Source organism: Nycticebus coucang, chromosome 18 (assembly GCF_027406575.1).
Source record: "Nycticebus coucang isolate mNycCou1 chromosome 18, mNycCou1.pri, whole genome shotgun sequence".
Classification (NCBI taxonomy): Eukaryota; Metazoa; Chordata; class Mammalia; order Primates; family Lorisidae; genus Nycticebus; species Nycticebus coucang.
The window spans coordinates 47295977-47312822 of NC_069797.1; the positions used below are offsets into that span (position 1 = coordinate 47295977).

A 16846-nucleotide genomic window follows, 5' to 3' on the forward strand; every position below is an offset into this window, starting at 1 on the left:
AATCAAAGATCAATCAACCAATAGAAACCGAAGCACAAAACAAGGGGAACATAGCACAGGTAAAGTCAAAAGAGAAGTCTCCAGGAAGATGGGATATCCAACAATTAAGAACATGGGCTGAGGGAAAATCGAGCTGAGTCTGTCCACCAGTGGCATCATTAGTCACCCTGAAACATTATCCATAAAGCAACACGAGCAGGAAGCAGACTAGAAAGAATGAGCTGGTACTGAAGAACTGCATGCAGGAAGTAGATTTCTAAACGTAATCTACAAACAAAATGAAATCTCTAGTTTCCATGCCACTACCTCGAGTTAGAGATGTTACAGAAGCCATAACATGACCAGGATAGGTATAATCATCTCTGCAGAGAAGAAGCCCCAGAAATTGACTTTACACCATGCTCTGTAGTTTGAGTGTCACTTTACTGGCAATACAAAAAGCACCAGCAGGGAGGAAAGCTATAGTTTTAAGGCAATTGGAGAGTATAGAACCCAAGCACACGCAACCATGTGAAACCCAAGGGAAACACCTTTAAGGCAAGGGAAAATGACAACAAAATCCAAAACATACTAAAATGAATCTATACCAATACAAGTCAGTTAGACTACGTTGGAAAAGTGAATAACGAATGACATTTAGCTTGACAGATTATTGAGTTTTTAATGGGTGAAACTCTGAGAGAAAAATGTACCTCTGGTCCAGTGAGTTTATAGAAATATTTCACCCAATTAGTTGTAGTCTTAGGCAAGATAATCAGCCTCTAAGTCTTCCTTTCCCTAAGTGAATTCTTGCTAAATATTCCACAAGCTAACTTTTATATTTGGAGTGACAAAATTTTATGATAATGGGTAACATTCCCAGGAGACACAAGTACAAAATAAAAGGGTCCACATGAAATATTGAAATTGTTAACATCTGGAGATCAGCAGTCATGCCCTTTGTGTTTCCTGGCGGAATCGGGAATGTCAAGACCAATTACTTCTATCTCACCTCCTCCATTATGTTACCAGGACCTCTTTCACCACCACCCCCAGCCCACTTAGATAATGACATCTCCCGTGGCAAATGGGAAAAATTAAATATGTTGCTTTTACATACTATGTTGAAATTCAGCTTTGGCACAAATGTGGTCAGATAACCTCTCTTTGGAAACAGGACAACCAAGAATCCATAATCTGAGCTGGAACAGAGAACCTAGGAGCCCAAAGAGACTGAAGTGGGTGACTTCAGGCTCCACTTCTCCTTTTGTGCTAGGCTGGGCAATCACTTACCGTAAGCCTGGTGTCTTTGTCTGCAAAATAGGCATAATGCCTCCCTCTAGAGGCTTGTTGTGAGGACCAGATGAAATATAATACATACGTACATGAAATAAAGACATGGGTGTGAATATATATGTGTGTGTGTATACATACGTGTATATAGAGGCTGCCAAAAGATGACTATGCATTTCAGGAAAGGAAAAATACTGTATTAAAACTGTAAAACTCAATATATGCTGGTGACAAAAGTTGCATACAAGTCAGGTTGAGGACCTCTTATAACTGCAGAAGTCAAATGTGCTTGAGTATTACAATTTTAATACAGTTTTTTCTTTTCTTAAAATGTGTATACATTTTAGGGGCACCTTCTTTTACAAAGAGTATATGAAACAAGGCAGGACCTCAATAAATGATTTGTATTCTCATCATCTTCCTCCATGGAGGACTTCCTAGCAGAACAGAATGTGATGATCTGCCGATAAGGGTATTTTCAGAGGCCAGGAGAGCTACTTGGCAATTTTATTTCTCATAATAAATTTCTAAACCTGGCAGAATGGCAAACACTGTATTTCAGGGCCATCAGAGCCAAAGGCAATGCCTGGACCAACCATGGTGTCTCTACCAAGGTCCGGCTATCCTGTCCTACGATAACACACCCAGCAGAAAGCTTGGTCTTCTCTCTGGAAGTACAACAAGCTTCTGGAGGGACCGCTACATCTTACACATCTTCTGAACCCCACCCCTTAGGAGCTCACCGCCTAGCAAGTGTTCCACAGAAGCTTATCCATTAATTGAGTCTCAGGAACCTGTTTAACCACTTAGTATAGGCAATCCCCAGGTTATGAACGATAGGTACTATAGATCTGTTCTTAGGTTGAATTTGTAAGTTGGAATAGGGACATTTACCTATTACCTGTAATAGCCTCCCTTCGCAAGTGCAAGTTGCATGTCAGGCAGATGTCTGTAACTCGGGACTTACTGTAACAGCCTCTGTAAGTGCAAGTGGTATATAACTCAGATGTTCCTAACTTGGGGACTGCCTGTAGTTGTGTCTTGTTAAGATTTATCAAAATCGACTCATTCAAGAAAAGACTACTCTCTGGCTCCAAGTAACAAAACTTGATAACAAAATGTTCTTTAAACAACAAAACCACTGGCTTTTTGACAAAACTGTTCTAGTGACTGATGGCAGGAATCGTGGTATAGTCAGATTCCATCAGAGACCTTATATCAAGGTGAATGAGGCCAGGGAGAACCCAAAATGACAGATAATACAAAGAACATTGATAATTGACTTTGACTGGCTCTCATCACCTCACAGTAATAAAATGGAAATGTCATATGTGGGGATTACTTTTTAAAGAGTTTACTGCTAAACTTACAATTGCCTTTGACAGACATTGGGTGATTCCTTCTGTGACTAGTTTCCCTCATAATTAAGTTTGGCTTCAGGGACTATTAAAGTCAGGTACGGAAGTCATGAGGTGGAGGAGCTATCTGAGGTGGGACAGGTAATGAGAACAGAAAGCTCGTGGGGAGTCAGGCTTGAGAAATTAGGATGACGTTAAGGGAAAGAAGAGCAGGAGGCCAATGGTCAATGGAGGCCAAAGGGACAACACCCTGGAATCGCCTAACTTCCTCAGGGAAGGGCCCTGGTCCCCTCAGAGGGAAGAAACCATGAAAGAGGAAGATACGGAGATGTGGCTAAGGAATGTCATATAGACTGGACAGAATAGAGGAAGAGGCAAACCATCATGAGGGTCAATAACTTACAGAAGGCAAAATAATGCCCCGTGCTGGGATACAGAGGGGGCATAAATTCACCTTCTGTCTTGACCTCCTCCCTCCGTTCTCCTAACCTGCTGCTGCCTTGAGATATCCTAGATCCACCTCATTGTGGGGCACCTCTGCCTATCTCCATCCCAGTCCCACAGTTCTTTCTGTTAGCCCTCGAGTCTTCCTGGACACCAGGAGAGATGGGATGAGGAGTGCGCAGGGGGTACTTAATCATGACTTCAGTCAACGCCAGATGTTACTGGCCCTGCACCACCAGAAAAAGAAGCTGAAGACAAAATGAAATACAGCAGCCTGTTCTTTTAAAAGGCTCTATTCTGAGTGCTATGAAGCAAGGGTGTGGAATTTGGAATCTGAGGACTGGGTTCCAATCTCGTCTATGCTACCTTATAGCTATTTGATCTTGGGGAAAAAAATCCCTCAACGTCTCCTAATCTCGATTTCTTTATCGGTGAAATTAATTATACCACTACTTCACAGAGTCGTCCAGAGCATCAGTCAGGTGGCAGCCATTTCTATCACTGACCCATCGTTCTGGTACTTCTACCCAAGTGCCTTACTCCTCTCTCTCCGTATTTTCCTCTATTCTGTGACCTTCCTGAGGTGCTCTGCTACAAGTGAGAGACAGAAGGAAAAATGGGGGAGAAAAATGCCTCTAAAACTGTATTCAAATCCCGGGCGGCGCCTGTGGCTCAAGGAGTAGGGCGCCAGTCCCATATGCCAGAGGTGGCGGGTTCAAACCCAGCCCTGGCCAAAAAAAAACTGTATTCAAATCCCAATTTGAAAGGCTTCTTTAGTGATCAAATCGTGAAGACTATTCAATTTATTTCTTCTCATTCAGTGAGTTTCCAAGTATGCAAAACGTGATATATTTTCTTTTACATGAAAACAGGGACTGGGAGCTATGCTCATATCTGCCTCCCTGATAAACATACTCAAAGCTCCTCAGAGCAGTGTGAAGCTGGCTGATTAGTGCCGCAACCCTGCATGCTCTTGGGCTGGGCTGAGGTAAACAAAGGCAGGCAGGAGAAATCAGAAAACCATATAGCTCTTTCTCAGGCAGCAGGCAGGGCTTGCAACACATATTAATGTAAACAGGGCAACTCACCAACGTGACCGAAGAGGTGACGTGGCCAAAGAAGAGGGTGGGGGGATGGGAACACATCAAATAAGAATCCATACCCAATTCACAGACAACAGTATACACAGGAGAATTGCTTAGATCAACAAAGAACGTGCTCCAAATTTCACTAGGCAGCAGAACCCGGCTGGAAGTTAACGAGCTGAAGTACCTTAGGATTCCACAAAGGTGTTCAAGGGATGTAGAAAGCTAAAGGGAGACATTTCTTCAAGACTTCAAGTCTCCCCATCTTCAATTATGGCTAATCACATATATACAAATTTCTTGATCAGTTCACCATTACAAGTTTTTAACCACCAATTAATCCCTATTTCCTAACTAGGAAAAACTGATGTTCCAGGAACAAGTTCTTTCCATGAAATGAAATGCTATTATAATAAACTAAACTTTCTTTATTCTGCAATTCTCAATAAATTAAGAGTTCTTTTTCTTTTTTAAGAGATGGGGTCTTGCTGTGGCTCAGGCTAGTCTTGAACCTGTGAGCTCAGGCAATCTACCCACCTAGACCTAGCAAGTGCTGTGATTATAGGCGTAAGCCACCACGCCTAGCTAAATGAAAAGTTTTAACTCACCCTGTACAACTTGGCTAACCCGTTAGATATCTCACAATTTTTTTTTTTTTTTTTTTTAAACCTAGGGTGAAAATACAACTATGGCTTGGGAAGTCTCAGAGTCTTAATTATAACATTAAGGTACTTACTGACAAAGTTAGTTGGATTTCTTTATGATTGTAGTTTTTGGAAATCCTTTTCTTCAAAGCTTTTACTGCGTCTTTCGGCCTATGGCAATAGAGACACCGAAATCACCCATTTAAACATTGCTGAAAGCAGGCAGTCGCTCTGAAACGTGAAATGCACTCTGGACAGAGAAATGGCTAGGAAGCAGAAGACCAAGGCTTGGCTCTGCTACGTAACCCTAAGCCAGTGATTTTCAACTGGTGTGCCATAAATTTTTTTAAAGTTCATTAAATTATTTTCAAAAGAAGTTCAAAGCATAGTTAAGTATATCCCTTTTTTTGATCAACATAATTTAAGTATGCCTAGAGAAGTTTAACTCTAGGTTCAAGTGTGCTGTGAGAATTAAAAAAAAAAAAAAAGGTTGAAAAACACTGCTCTAAGCAATAGACTTCATTTCTTGAGCCCGAATTTTCTCATGCAGGTAGGCTGACAATACCACCTACCTCCTTCTGGGAATCAAACAAAATATTTTATAAAAGAATTTAACCCCGAAGGCACTCCTTAGGAAATGTGGTCAAGTTTGTATCCCTCCTCTAATGCAGATAACTAATTTACTGGAAAGGTAGCTTATAAAATAATAAAAGTCACTATTTTAATTAAAACTACTAGTATTTTCTGAGTACTCCATAAGCAAGGGGACCTAAGAGGAATTACAACAACCTAGTTCAGTTTCCAACAGGCCACAATTTTACACCGTAAGGCAAAAACCATAAGTAGAGGGACAAACTTTATCTATTAAATTCCTTTCATAGTGTCAAGGGAGAAATTGGTACTGTCAATGAAAAGGTTCACAAAGGATCTACACATGATAAATAAGATAATGGGGGCAAAACTACAAATACATAAAAATACTAACCATAAGCACTTTCTACTGATATTTAATCAATAATTAAGTATAATGCTTTGTTTACCTACCTAAGCTAAACTGAATCTCTTTTGCTGTCAGTTATTACTTTAAAATGTACAGGAAATTACTAGAATTGCATCCTTTATAACAACTTACCATTGACTAAATTCAAACTAGTTGGTCCTTCTTAATGAATTTTTAAAAAATAACTAATTCTCTAAAGTTTAAAAAGTATAATACAAGATAGCACGTCATTTAAGACTACAGTGTAAATATGGGTATGTTGGTTATTTAGAAGAAAAAAAAAAATTGTCCTGTGACAGGAAGAAAAAAAGACTGCTAGAGTGTTCCTGGTTAATAGAGACAATTGCCCATAGATAGATCACCACCAGGAGTCAACTAGCTTCTTGATAGTATTTTTTTGAGTTACATAAAACTCTGGCCATTGGAACCGGAGAAGTTTCTAAAGAAGGAAACAATCTATCGTTCTGTTTTTCTTTGTCTTATCTTTCAAAAACAAAGAATTTAGGTTCACAGAGACAAAATTTGAAACTCTTAGGAAAAAGGCCAAGAGAGGCCAAAAATTATAAAGCATTCACAGATATTCTACATGCTGAAGCAAGCCACCTGCCCCAGTATTTCAATCTGACATGTCTTCGAAAGGTAGAGTCCCTAACAGATGATGAAAGCACACTTTCAACAAGAGAACCAAAGCATTTGCAGGAGAGAACGTGCTGTACTTTTGATGCTTCTTCAGAGGCAAGTGCATAGATACTACCCTGTACTTACCCATCCTGGGTAGTGTTAATTATGTCACAGATGTGCATGAACTGTCCCCAATCTTCAGTCTGAACTCCAGCAAACGTAGCCTTTTCTGCAAAGAAAAAGCTGTTGTTTTGAGTCTGAGCTACGACAGAATAAAAAAATGTGTGGTGTTCCTGAAATAATCTGCCTGAGGTGCCACTAGCAAGTACCATGAAGTTTATATTACCAAAGGGCAAAGTGTTCTTGTTGTTTTTTTTGCCTTTTTTTTTTTCCCTGAATAATTCCCAGTAATTTAGGAATCAACGAGAACCCAAGTTCAGAATGCTGCTGCTGCAAAAGTAATGAGTGACCTATTAATAAAGAATGCAAGCCCGACATTTGGCCATGAGGCCAGGACAGGCCGGCTCAATCTCCCTCTGCCCCACGGTCAGAGAAGGAAACTACTGCTTACTGAGTGTACACCTACAAGGTGAACTGGCACAGTGTTAAGTATCGTATCTTATGCAACCTCACTTAACCTATTGTTAGAGATGATGAAACAGAAGTTCAGAGACATTTAAAGAAATTACTCAAGTTTACTCTGTCAGTATAAGACAGAACTAGCATTCAAATCTAGGCTGTCTGGCCTGGCTATTTATTTTGGAATTAGAGGGGGTGACAAAAAGAAAGAGATCAGAATCACCGAGCAAGGACACTTCTAGCACCTGAACTAACCAAAGCTGTAACAGGCAGACTTGAATGCTCCTGTATCTGGAACCCCATTATTAAATAATCAGATACCCAGCCATCTCCAGACATCCCCTTTAATACAAAATGTTATCTGGACAGGAAAATGGAACACCCAACAAGAACGAGCTTAATAACCATCCCTGAAGCATTGCAACATGGGACTCTAGGGAGAAATGGACAGAAAACAAAAAGGATAAAGAAAGGGAAGAAAGAACAAGAACCCCAAATTTGGTTGAGAGAACCCCAAAATTTTGCTTGCTTTCAAATGAGGAAAAGAGCTATTTGAACTTGGCATATAGTGACAAAGCTGATCAATCTTGTGCTGTTAGGCATATGCTGTCTGCCAGATGTTTCCTCTCCATTTCTTGCTCTTGTTCCCAATCTTCTCATCTTCCTAGAAAACTCCTATTCATCCCTCCATTCATTTCTTCCTTTTTATACTTTTTGTATGTTTTGCATTTGTCTTGCATTGCAAAAGTACCACTTACCCTCTTACCATTGCCTCACCAATGCCTGGTTCAGGCAGGCAGTTAGAGCTGGCTATTAGTAAATTAGTAAATTTACAGAATTAAAGAACTCATCAGGCAGACTGCTTAAGTTTCTTTTACCTATAAAGATGCAATCTGAACCTGTTTCTGCTCAGGGTTCATTCTAACATCCATTATCCAACAAGGCATAGCCACCAATAGTTTGGCAATCACCTTCTTCTCAACCCTAGCTACCCTTGCCATCTTATAAAGACATGGGGACTAAGGTTCAGATCAAGTAGCCTGTTCAGGGTAACACAGTAGTTAATTAAGTTCTGACCTAAACGCTCCAATTCTGAGCCGTCCTACTACAAGGACCAAGTCCTCAGGATTTCATCACCCCAAAGTTCCCGACATCATCATCTTTGCCTGGCATTAATATGCCCTCCTGCCACACCCGGTTCCCAAGGGGAAAATCAGGCAGATGGGGAAGAAGTGAGCTGGGGTTGGCAAAAGAGTCATTGTGCTTTCGTGAACATTATTCAGAGTACAGCCACAGGAGAAAGAAATGAGTTAGGCCAATGGCTGCGCGGTCCCTAGCGGCCACCCAGAGGCCTCTGTGGCCCCAGATCCCTCCTCAGTTCTCTTCTCTCACTCCAGTGCCAAGCACTTTTATTCTTTGTTTACCCAGAGAAGCAACTCACCTTGTCTAAATTCACCACTAGAAAAAAATGGTTTGGAGAAACCTGCTCCTCCCAGTGTGGTCACATCACTTTACCTCTCTGGGTCTTCTCTTTCTCATCTGTAAAATGGGCATAATCTGTAATACTATGCCCTCAAGAGCACGCCCTTTCTGAACAACTTAACCTGGTGTCTCCTTGTAGAAGCCCAAACACCACGCTTGAATCCGGTGGCTCACCTGTTCCATCCCCAGAAGGCATCAAAAGGGAAACACATTTTGAGGAGGAGGATTCTGCAAACCTCCGTTTGGAGGAGTTGGACAAAAAAGAAATGCCGAGACGAAGTCAGATGAAACGAGGGTTCCCCTGGGAAAGTTGCGGGGGGAGGGGAAGTATTTCCTCCAACTTGGACCAACTCGGTGCTCCGCAGGCGGAGAACGGAGCCAAGCGGGAAAGAATCCCGCGGTCCCCAAAGCCTTCCTGGGCATCTCTTCCCGAGCCTCCTTACCTATGAGGTGGCCCACGGAGGTCGCGTAGGGATCCCGGTGACTCTTGCCAAACGCCATGGTAGCCCCGTGGAGCCAGGCCCAGGAAATCCGCCTCCACCGCTCTCGTCTCCCGACTCCACCCGCTCGGTGCCCTTGGCTCCTCCTCTTCGCCCGAGCGCTTCCCGGGCCCTGGCGGAGGCGGCGCGTCCTGCCCGGCCGCTGCGGGGCGCTGGCTCCGGCGTGGGGAGCAGGGCAGGGACACCGGGGCGGGGCTCTCGGGCGCCCCGCGCACCTGTCGCGCGCCGGGCGGGGCTGGCGGGGACGCGATGCTCGCGCGCCCGGTGGGGTCCCCGGGGAGCGCCGTGGGGCGCTGGCTGCAGAGCGAGGTGGCTTCTCGTCCTCGCCGGGCGGCCTGGGAGCTCCAGCCTGGGAATCAGAGACGCGGGCTCTGTTCCCGCAGCTTACTAGGCAGATTGCCGCTTTGCTCCGCGCACTTTTCACTGCTTTTTGCAGACAAAAGATATGAGTTAATAACCCAAATCTCAGAATTACTGTGAGAATTACGGGAAGGACATAAACTGCTTAGGTCAGCGTCTGGGATCCACAAAATAAGTCGTCAACCCTGCATAAATTTAATTACTACAATTATTTACCCCCTACCTTCCCTCGGTCCACATATCGGGAGAGGAGGCTTGTCCCGTCCTGTGGAGTTGCGGGTGATGGATTGGAGCAAGATTGGCTTCGAATGTAGGGGCTACCCTGGAACCGGCGCCTTTGGTCTTTCCCCAGTTTCCTCAAGGGCCCACGGGCGCCGCTGTGCAAACTCTCGGTTTCTAACCCCACCGCCTGGGAACTCTGGTTTCCAGACTTGTTCTAAAAAGGGGAAGGGGCTTTCGTTTTCTTCTGGCCGGGAGTGTGTCTGGCTTTAGGCCTGCTTAGGAATGTTAATCACAGTTTGAGACGCCCAACACCTTTCCAACTGCCCTTACAGAACCGGAATTTCTTTCTTTTTCCTTTACATTTAGTTAACATCAGATTAGATTTTAACAATCTCCTGCAAGCTGAGCCTGCTAGAGAGTGGGGTGTGTCCAGGCAATGTCAATTAGCAGCAAGATAAACTCCTTGTTCCTGTAGATTTTGCTTCCTGCAGTCGGCTCGAACCAGATTTTGGCCCTGGAGATGGCGACCCGGGAGAGCAAGAGAGCCCGGTCTGACTTGAGCCTTTGCTCGGTGGTGTGTATTTTAGTATACTGGTCAAAACCAGTGTTTGCAATTACTGTTGTAAAACCAGCACAATTGCAGTGTGCTCTTAAAGGGCTAACATTTATTATTTATCTCTAACTCTATTATTAATTTTTCTTGACCTAAGCGAGCTAAAACCTGGGGAACCAAAATCTAGAACGAAACATTCTTCTCGTTGGGATGATATAATATTTTTCATAATGGGATTTGTCTTACCTCAAAGTAATACTCCGCATCTGCCTTTCCAGGGTGAGTAGCTATTTCAGATGGTGCCATTTATCAACTTCCTTCCTCACCCCTGCAGCCTGTTGAAAGCTATTTTGTGACATCACCAACTTAATCTGTAGTCCATGCTATAACCTGTAGCAAAATATTTTGCCTTTTCTGCACCCTACACTCAAACAACCTGAAACCAATCTTAGCTTAGGGTGGTGTGTCATCGGCCTTCCATCAGAAAATGAGAACTAGGAAGGAACCAAGCATACTTCTATGTGAGAAGTGCTTTTGTTTCTTCTTCTTTTTTCTTTTTTTTTTTAATTTTTCTGTGTCTGATTTCCTTACATTACAAAATTGAAGCACTGCGGACAGGAGAAGTAGCATCAAAAAGTGGTGGTTGGGTAAACAGAACTAAGGTTGGTGAGGGCTACCTGTGTTCTACCTCACCTATGCCTAGGCAGAAGCTTTTATCTCTCCCTGTGCCCTTGAGGGTATCCTGGTATTTGCAACATTCTCTTCTTGTGCTCTGCCCTTTCTCCATGATCCCCAGCCTCTCCATCAGTGAAAATCAACATAGTCAATGTTAGCATGGTCTGGGAGCAGGTAGAAGAATTCCCAGCCAAGTTCAGATCAGAGAACAAGCAAAATCCTACCGGGTAAAATGTCTAGACACCAGGAGCAAAATATTACTACAATTTCAATTTTAAAAACATTTGCTAAGTATTTATTTGTGTGTAAGTCATGATGCTTGGCAGAAGCAAAGAAAATAACATTCATTTAAGAGGTGCTAAGGGCCTGCAACTGGAAATCTATCTTAATTTAATCTTTGCAATCCTGGGAAATAGGTAGCATTAACTTCATTTTTACAAATATACAGAGGGTGCCAAAAATGTATACAAATTTTAAGCAATGTTATCTATGTATTACCTTATGAAGTTGACTTGAATCAGGGCAGCAATGTGTACTGTGGTGGGAGCTCACGAGATGGCATTAATCAAATGAATGCTGGTGTTACCCAGAGGCAGGCAGGACAGTCAAAGAAGCATGGTGGTTGTTCAAAGAGAGCAAGACCATTTTGAGGTGGTAAGACCATTTTGAAATTCAAGAACTTTGTGGAAGTACAATGGCAGTGGAGGCAAGAGTATGCAACAGAAGCTCCAACACACCTTACAATTGCATGAATACGTTTGAGATGCATGATTTTGTGTGTGATGAGCACAAGGGAAGCTCCAGGAGGCCTTACAATGTTGCTCAAGCAGTAGTTTGCCATAATCAGAAGTGTCTGGATGCTGATGGCAACCACTTTGACCACCTCTTATAACTGGTAAAGTCAAATGTGACTTGTGTTCATCTTTTTCTCTTGGTATACATGGAACATTACAATTTTAATACAGTTTTTCCTTTCTTAAACTGTGTATACATTTTTTTTGGCACTCTGTAAACTGATATTCAGAAAGATAAGGGTAAACTTGGCCAGAGTTTGAATCATGGCTGCCTGATTCTAAAGCCACTAGGTGAATCTGTTCATCGAGCATGACATCTTACATTTTTTTAAAGGATCTATTTGACTCAAAGGGACACCTCTTGAAGAGTATAGGAAGAGGAGCAGTCTTGTATTTGGCTGGTACAGGGTCTTGCTTTTTTTCTGTACTTGCTCAAGAAGAAATATTCTGTTCTGAAGCTAATATTTTCTATGCTACAACTAAATGCTATATGTTCTTTCTAAACACAGTACATGCGTTATCTCATTCAGTCCCATAATAATGTTACATGACCAGTACCATTATGACTTTATTTTTCTGATTAGAAAAACCAAAGTAAGTAACTTTTTACAGTCACATTGCTAGTGCCTGATTCCAGGACCTGTTACTTTAATTGCTGTTCTATGCCACCTCTTATGGATGGAGCCATAAACATGACCTCTAACCAGGTCACAGGCTTATACAATAAGGTGACCAAGTATGGCAAGTACATATGCATAGAGGACAAAGGCGACCCACCCTTATGACTTAGGTAGCTAACAGTAATTTTTATCTTTTCCTTTGATCGTATTTTTAGTCACTAAAATTTTTAGATTATCAGTGCTGAAAGTAACCTTAGAACTCATAATCACTATTCCATCATTGTATAGATTCAAAAAGTGACAATCAGAAAAGGGAAGTAACTAGCCCAAGGCCATCCAGCTCCAGATTAGAGAAGGCAACAGAGATAACCTTGGGGCTGAACTCTCCCTACCAGCAGGGCACCTCCTCTGTGTTCTTTGTTTCAGTATTTATGTCAGTGTGCTTCAGGCTTCGGCTTCAGTAGTTTTGTCTGTAGCCCTCTCTTTAGATTTCTCTTTTTCTGTGGGTCCAGTTCCAAGCAGGATTCACTCTTCCCCAGCTCTCCCACCATGAAAACTAACTTCCGTAGATATGTCATCATCAAATCTAACAGCCAACTTCGTCCTCTTTGACCTTCTCTGCACCTTACTTCTCAGGACACTACCCTATAGCCGCTTTTCTCTGACTTCTCCTTCCTAATGATCTCCATTTGGTTCCATTCTCCTCTCCAGGCTGCTAGGTCTAAATAAGCCTCCCCACACTTCTGAGTTCTGCCTTTTCCTTTTTCTACACTTCCCTCTCCTTCATTTCATTATCTTCTTTCTGAAACTTTTACTGAGAGCTCTCACAAGCATCGAGCCCCTTTTCCAGTCCCTGGTATAGATTTCTTTGCTTTATACCACCTATTTGGTTAGAAATCTGTTTCCTGCCTCCTGCCTGTAACCCTCACAAGGAAACAGGACTCTGTTCGTTGGACCATCCTAATACTTAAGGGATGTGTATTGAATGCACGAAGGGCTCGCCAAAATTTTGAGTTGCTCTGTCCTTCCTGAGATTCAGTCCTTAATTCCCTCCTGGATGTCTTATTAGCAACTTGAACTCATATTGACACTATGTTTAGTGTCATACTCATCCCTTTGTCCCATGTTTTGACTATGGCAGTTATACTCAACCTTAATGCATTAAAATTTCCAGGTTGTTGTAAGACATTACGATGCCTGGGTCCCAACTAGAGATTCTAACTAGTCTCAGATGTGTCAACGGAATGAAGCTTTTTAAAGACCCTGAGATGATGGATGCATGGTGGCATAAATTTTCAAATAAGAAATCTTGAAGTTATCCCTGACTTTCATTTTGATCAATTCTGAATTTCTCTGTGATGTTTTTTTATCTCTCTTTCTCTTTGCTTCTCCCCACCTCTCCCAAGGACACTGCCCAACAGCAGTTTTTTTCCCCCCTTAAGGCAAGCATGAAACAAAAATTATTCAGAAAGAGAAAGGTAGGTTTACAGAGTAAGAGCAAGATAAAAGTCTACAGAGCAAGATACATTCACCATAGACAGCAAATGGGCCTTCCCTGCCAGGGAAAGTCGGCAAGGAGGCCCCAACCACCAGTTCTCCCATGCCATAAACCCTGCTGTTGTTTAGGGGTGAAATCGCATTGAAGTGCAGGCTTTCCTGAACACAACCAAGTCCTCGTGCATTTGAAGACATATTATTTCTCCTTAAAACTGACCTTTTTTGCACAATAAATCTTACTCGTTATTTTTGAAAACCATGCCTACATAGGTATATGTTGACTTTATTTCCAGGTATTTCTTAATATACTAAATCTTTGCAACTCCTGATTATGGAAATTAAAGAACAGCTTTCCTCTTGCTCTTGGGATATTCCTCCATTGGCTTCACATGAGAGGACTTCTCCCCACTTATCCCAGCCCAGGACTGTTTTGTTCCATCTTTATGGGCTTTCTGCTAAATTCGGAGATCCAAGATGAGAGAGCGTGAGGTACAGGAAGAGTGAAGAGAGCTAACATCGTCCACTTCTTACTCCTCCAAGCACCCTGCCACATGCCTTGGTACCTCCAGTGAGTCTTAACAAGAATCTTGTAAAGGTCATTATTCCCATTTTACTAATGACTAGCCTAAGGTCACTCAGAATTGGGAGGTGAATTTGGACTTTGGTCATTCCAAAGCTTAGGCCCCTTTCCGCTGATTGCATCACCCTGCCCTGCATAGCAAGGGTCCTGTCACTGATCTTGGGGAGTAACTGTAGCATCAAGCCTGATGCTCCTCATGTGGCTGTGCCAAGCAGAAGTTTGTTGACTGATTTTAAACCCGGGTCCTCCCCCAAATATGAAACTTTTAACCACAAAAATGGGTCATCAGCTTTCCTCATCATCTGTACAATTAAGAAGCTTCATTGAGATCAGGGACTAAAGGACATTTATTTTCTGGTTAAATTTGTCATCTCACTGGATTCCTATGTAGCTGAAAAGCAAAGTTTTATTTGGAAAATAGAGCAAAGAATTTGCTATGTCTCTAAATTCAGTAAACCAGCTTTCTGTGGATTTTAGAATATCACCAGTTCACACAATTCATTTGGGGTTTGGCATTTAATTCCTGTGGATTCCTTTGGGATTCAAACTTTGGTTTGCAAGTCACATATCTGGGTTCAAATCAACTCTCAGATGACAAAAATAATTCCAATGTCATGGGATCATGGGGTTTTGAAAAATAATGAGGTTTAAATTTATAGCACTTTCAAAGGTTCTAGATCTATAATAAAGCTCATGTAAACTAAAATTATCATTATCATTTTTTCCCTTCCAATCTATCAAGTGGCCTGAAATTCTCAGGACTCGAAAATACTAATAATTTTGAGGTTTGGTAATGTCTCCATATAAACCACTATTTAAACATGCAGGTGTTACCTGTTGCAGAAAAGAAGGTCCATCATCACGTACCAGCATTATGCAATTACACATTTATTTTCTGTTGGTGTGTTATAAATAATGTGTCATTTCTTGATCAATTTACTTGAAAAATGTCTTATAGAAATGGGGCTCTGCAAATCCTGAGAGAGTCTGAGCTGGGATTGTGTGGAGGGGGTTGTACCAGGCCCAGCTGGTTGTTGCTTTGATATTTGTCCTGCAGGTGTGCCTTGAGAGAAGGGGTAGACAGCAAGTGAAAAAGACATTTGATGTTTTTTATTTTTTAAAAAAGAATTTCAAGTAAGATAAGCTCTTATTTCAGACGGAAAATGGAAATGATTGAAACAGGTCATACAATTAAGCATCCTATGCTGAAATATTGCTGTCTCATAACCAGTCCTCATATCTCACCTAGCATGAGAAATACAATGTGATAATATGGTTTTGGTTGTGCTGTTACCTCTCTTTTTAAATTTTTGATAGATTTAAGGGTACAAGTGGTTTTTGGTTTCATGGATGAATTATCCAGTGTTGACGTCTGGGTTCCTGGTGCCCCTGTCACTCAGCTAGTCACCTTGCACCTAATAGCTAGTTTTTCTTCCCTTATCTCCTTCCTCCCCCTTTCAGAGTCTCCATTGTCATTGTACCCTTCTATCTGCCTCTGTGTCCCCGGAGCTCAGCTCTCACTGTTAAACGAGAACACGCAGTGTTTGGTTTTCCATGCCTATATTACGTCACTTAGGATAACGGCCTCCAGTTCCATCCAGGTTTCTGCCAAAGACATTATTTTATTTTATTTTTTATTGCTGAGTAGCATTTCATGGTGTGTGTGTGTGTGTGTGTGTGTGTGTGTGTGTGCGCGTGTGTATGGTATATAAAAATAGCACATTTTTTAAATGCGTTTTTTGGTTGAAGGGCATTTAGATTGATTCCATATCTTTGCAATTCTGATTCTTTGCTGCAATGAACATATAATTGCAGGTGTCTATTGGATAAAATTACTCTTTTTCCTTTGGGTAGACACCCAGTAGTGAGAGCTTGTACTAATTTACATTCTCACCAACAGTGTATAATCATGCCCTTTTCACCCCCACTTGTGCCAACGTCTATTGTTTTTTTGACTTCTTAATGACCATTCAGACTGAGATAAGGTGGTATCTTATTGTGGTTTTAATTTGCATTTTCTTTTTCTTCTTTTTTTTTTTTTTTTTTGCAGTTTGTGGCAGGGGCTGGGGTTTGAACCCATATAGGGCCGGTGCCCTACTGTTTTGAGCCACAGGTGCCGCCTTAATTTGCATTTTCTTTTTCTTTCTTTTGTGGAGACGGAGGAGGAGTCTCACTTTGTTGCCCTCAGTAGAGTGCTGTGGCATCACACTGCTCACAGCAACCTCCAACTCCTGGGCTTAGGCGATTCTCCTGCCTCAGCCTCCTGAATAGCTGGGACTACAGGCGCCCACCACAGCACCCGGCTACTTTTTTGTTGTTGTTGCAGTTTGGCTGGGGCCGGGTTTGAACCCGCCACCTTCGGTATATGGGGCCGGCGCCCTATTCACTGAGCCACAGGCGCCGCCCATTTACCCACTTTTCAATGAGGTTATTTGTTTTCTTTTGCTGATTTGTTTGAGTTTCTTATAGATTTCTGGATATTAGTCCTTTGTCTGATATATAGTTTTTGAATGTTTTTTATTATAATTAAATTTATACTATTATTTACTTTAAATTTATT

The 16846-nt window shown here is 42.0% G+C and overlaps 1 protein-coding gene across 2 annotated transcripts in view; it reads right to left on the reverse strand.

The window, feature by feature from the left end:
* Nucleotides 1-9227, reverse strand: part of TOM1L1 (target of myb1 like 1 membrane trafficking protein) — a 49608-nt gene extending 40381 nt beyond the window's left edge. Inside the window, exons 1-3 of one of the 2 annotated variants that reach the window (XR_008375461.1) lie at nucleotides 8929-9151; nucleotides 6569-6653; nucleotides 4896-4974 (exon numbers count right to left, since the gene is read on the reverse strand). Coding sequence is in view for 1 of the 2 variants with exons in the window: in XM_053568304.1 (XP_053424279.1) it covers nucleotides 4896-4974; nucleotides 6569-6653; nucleotides 8929-8986 (222 nt within the window). In the remaining variant the exon portion in view is untranslated. Of the gene's footprint in view, nucleotides 1-4895; nucleotides 4975-6568; nucleotides 6654-8928 lie in introns of both variants that reach the window. The other variant, XM_053568304.1, reaches the window with a different exon arrangement.
* Between the last annotated feature and the right edge of the window lie 7619 nt (nucleotides 9228-16846).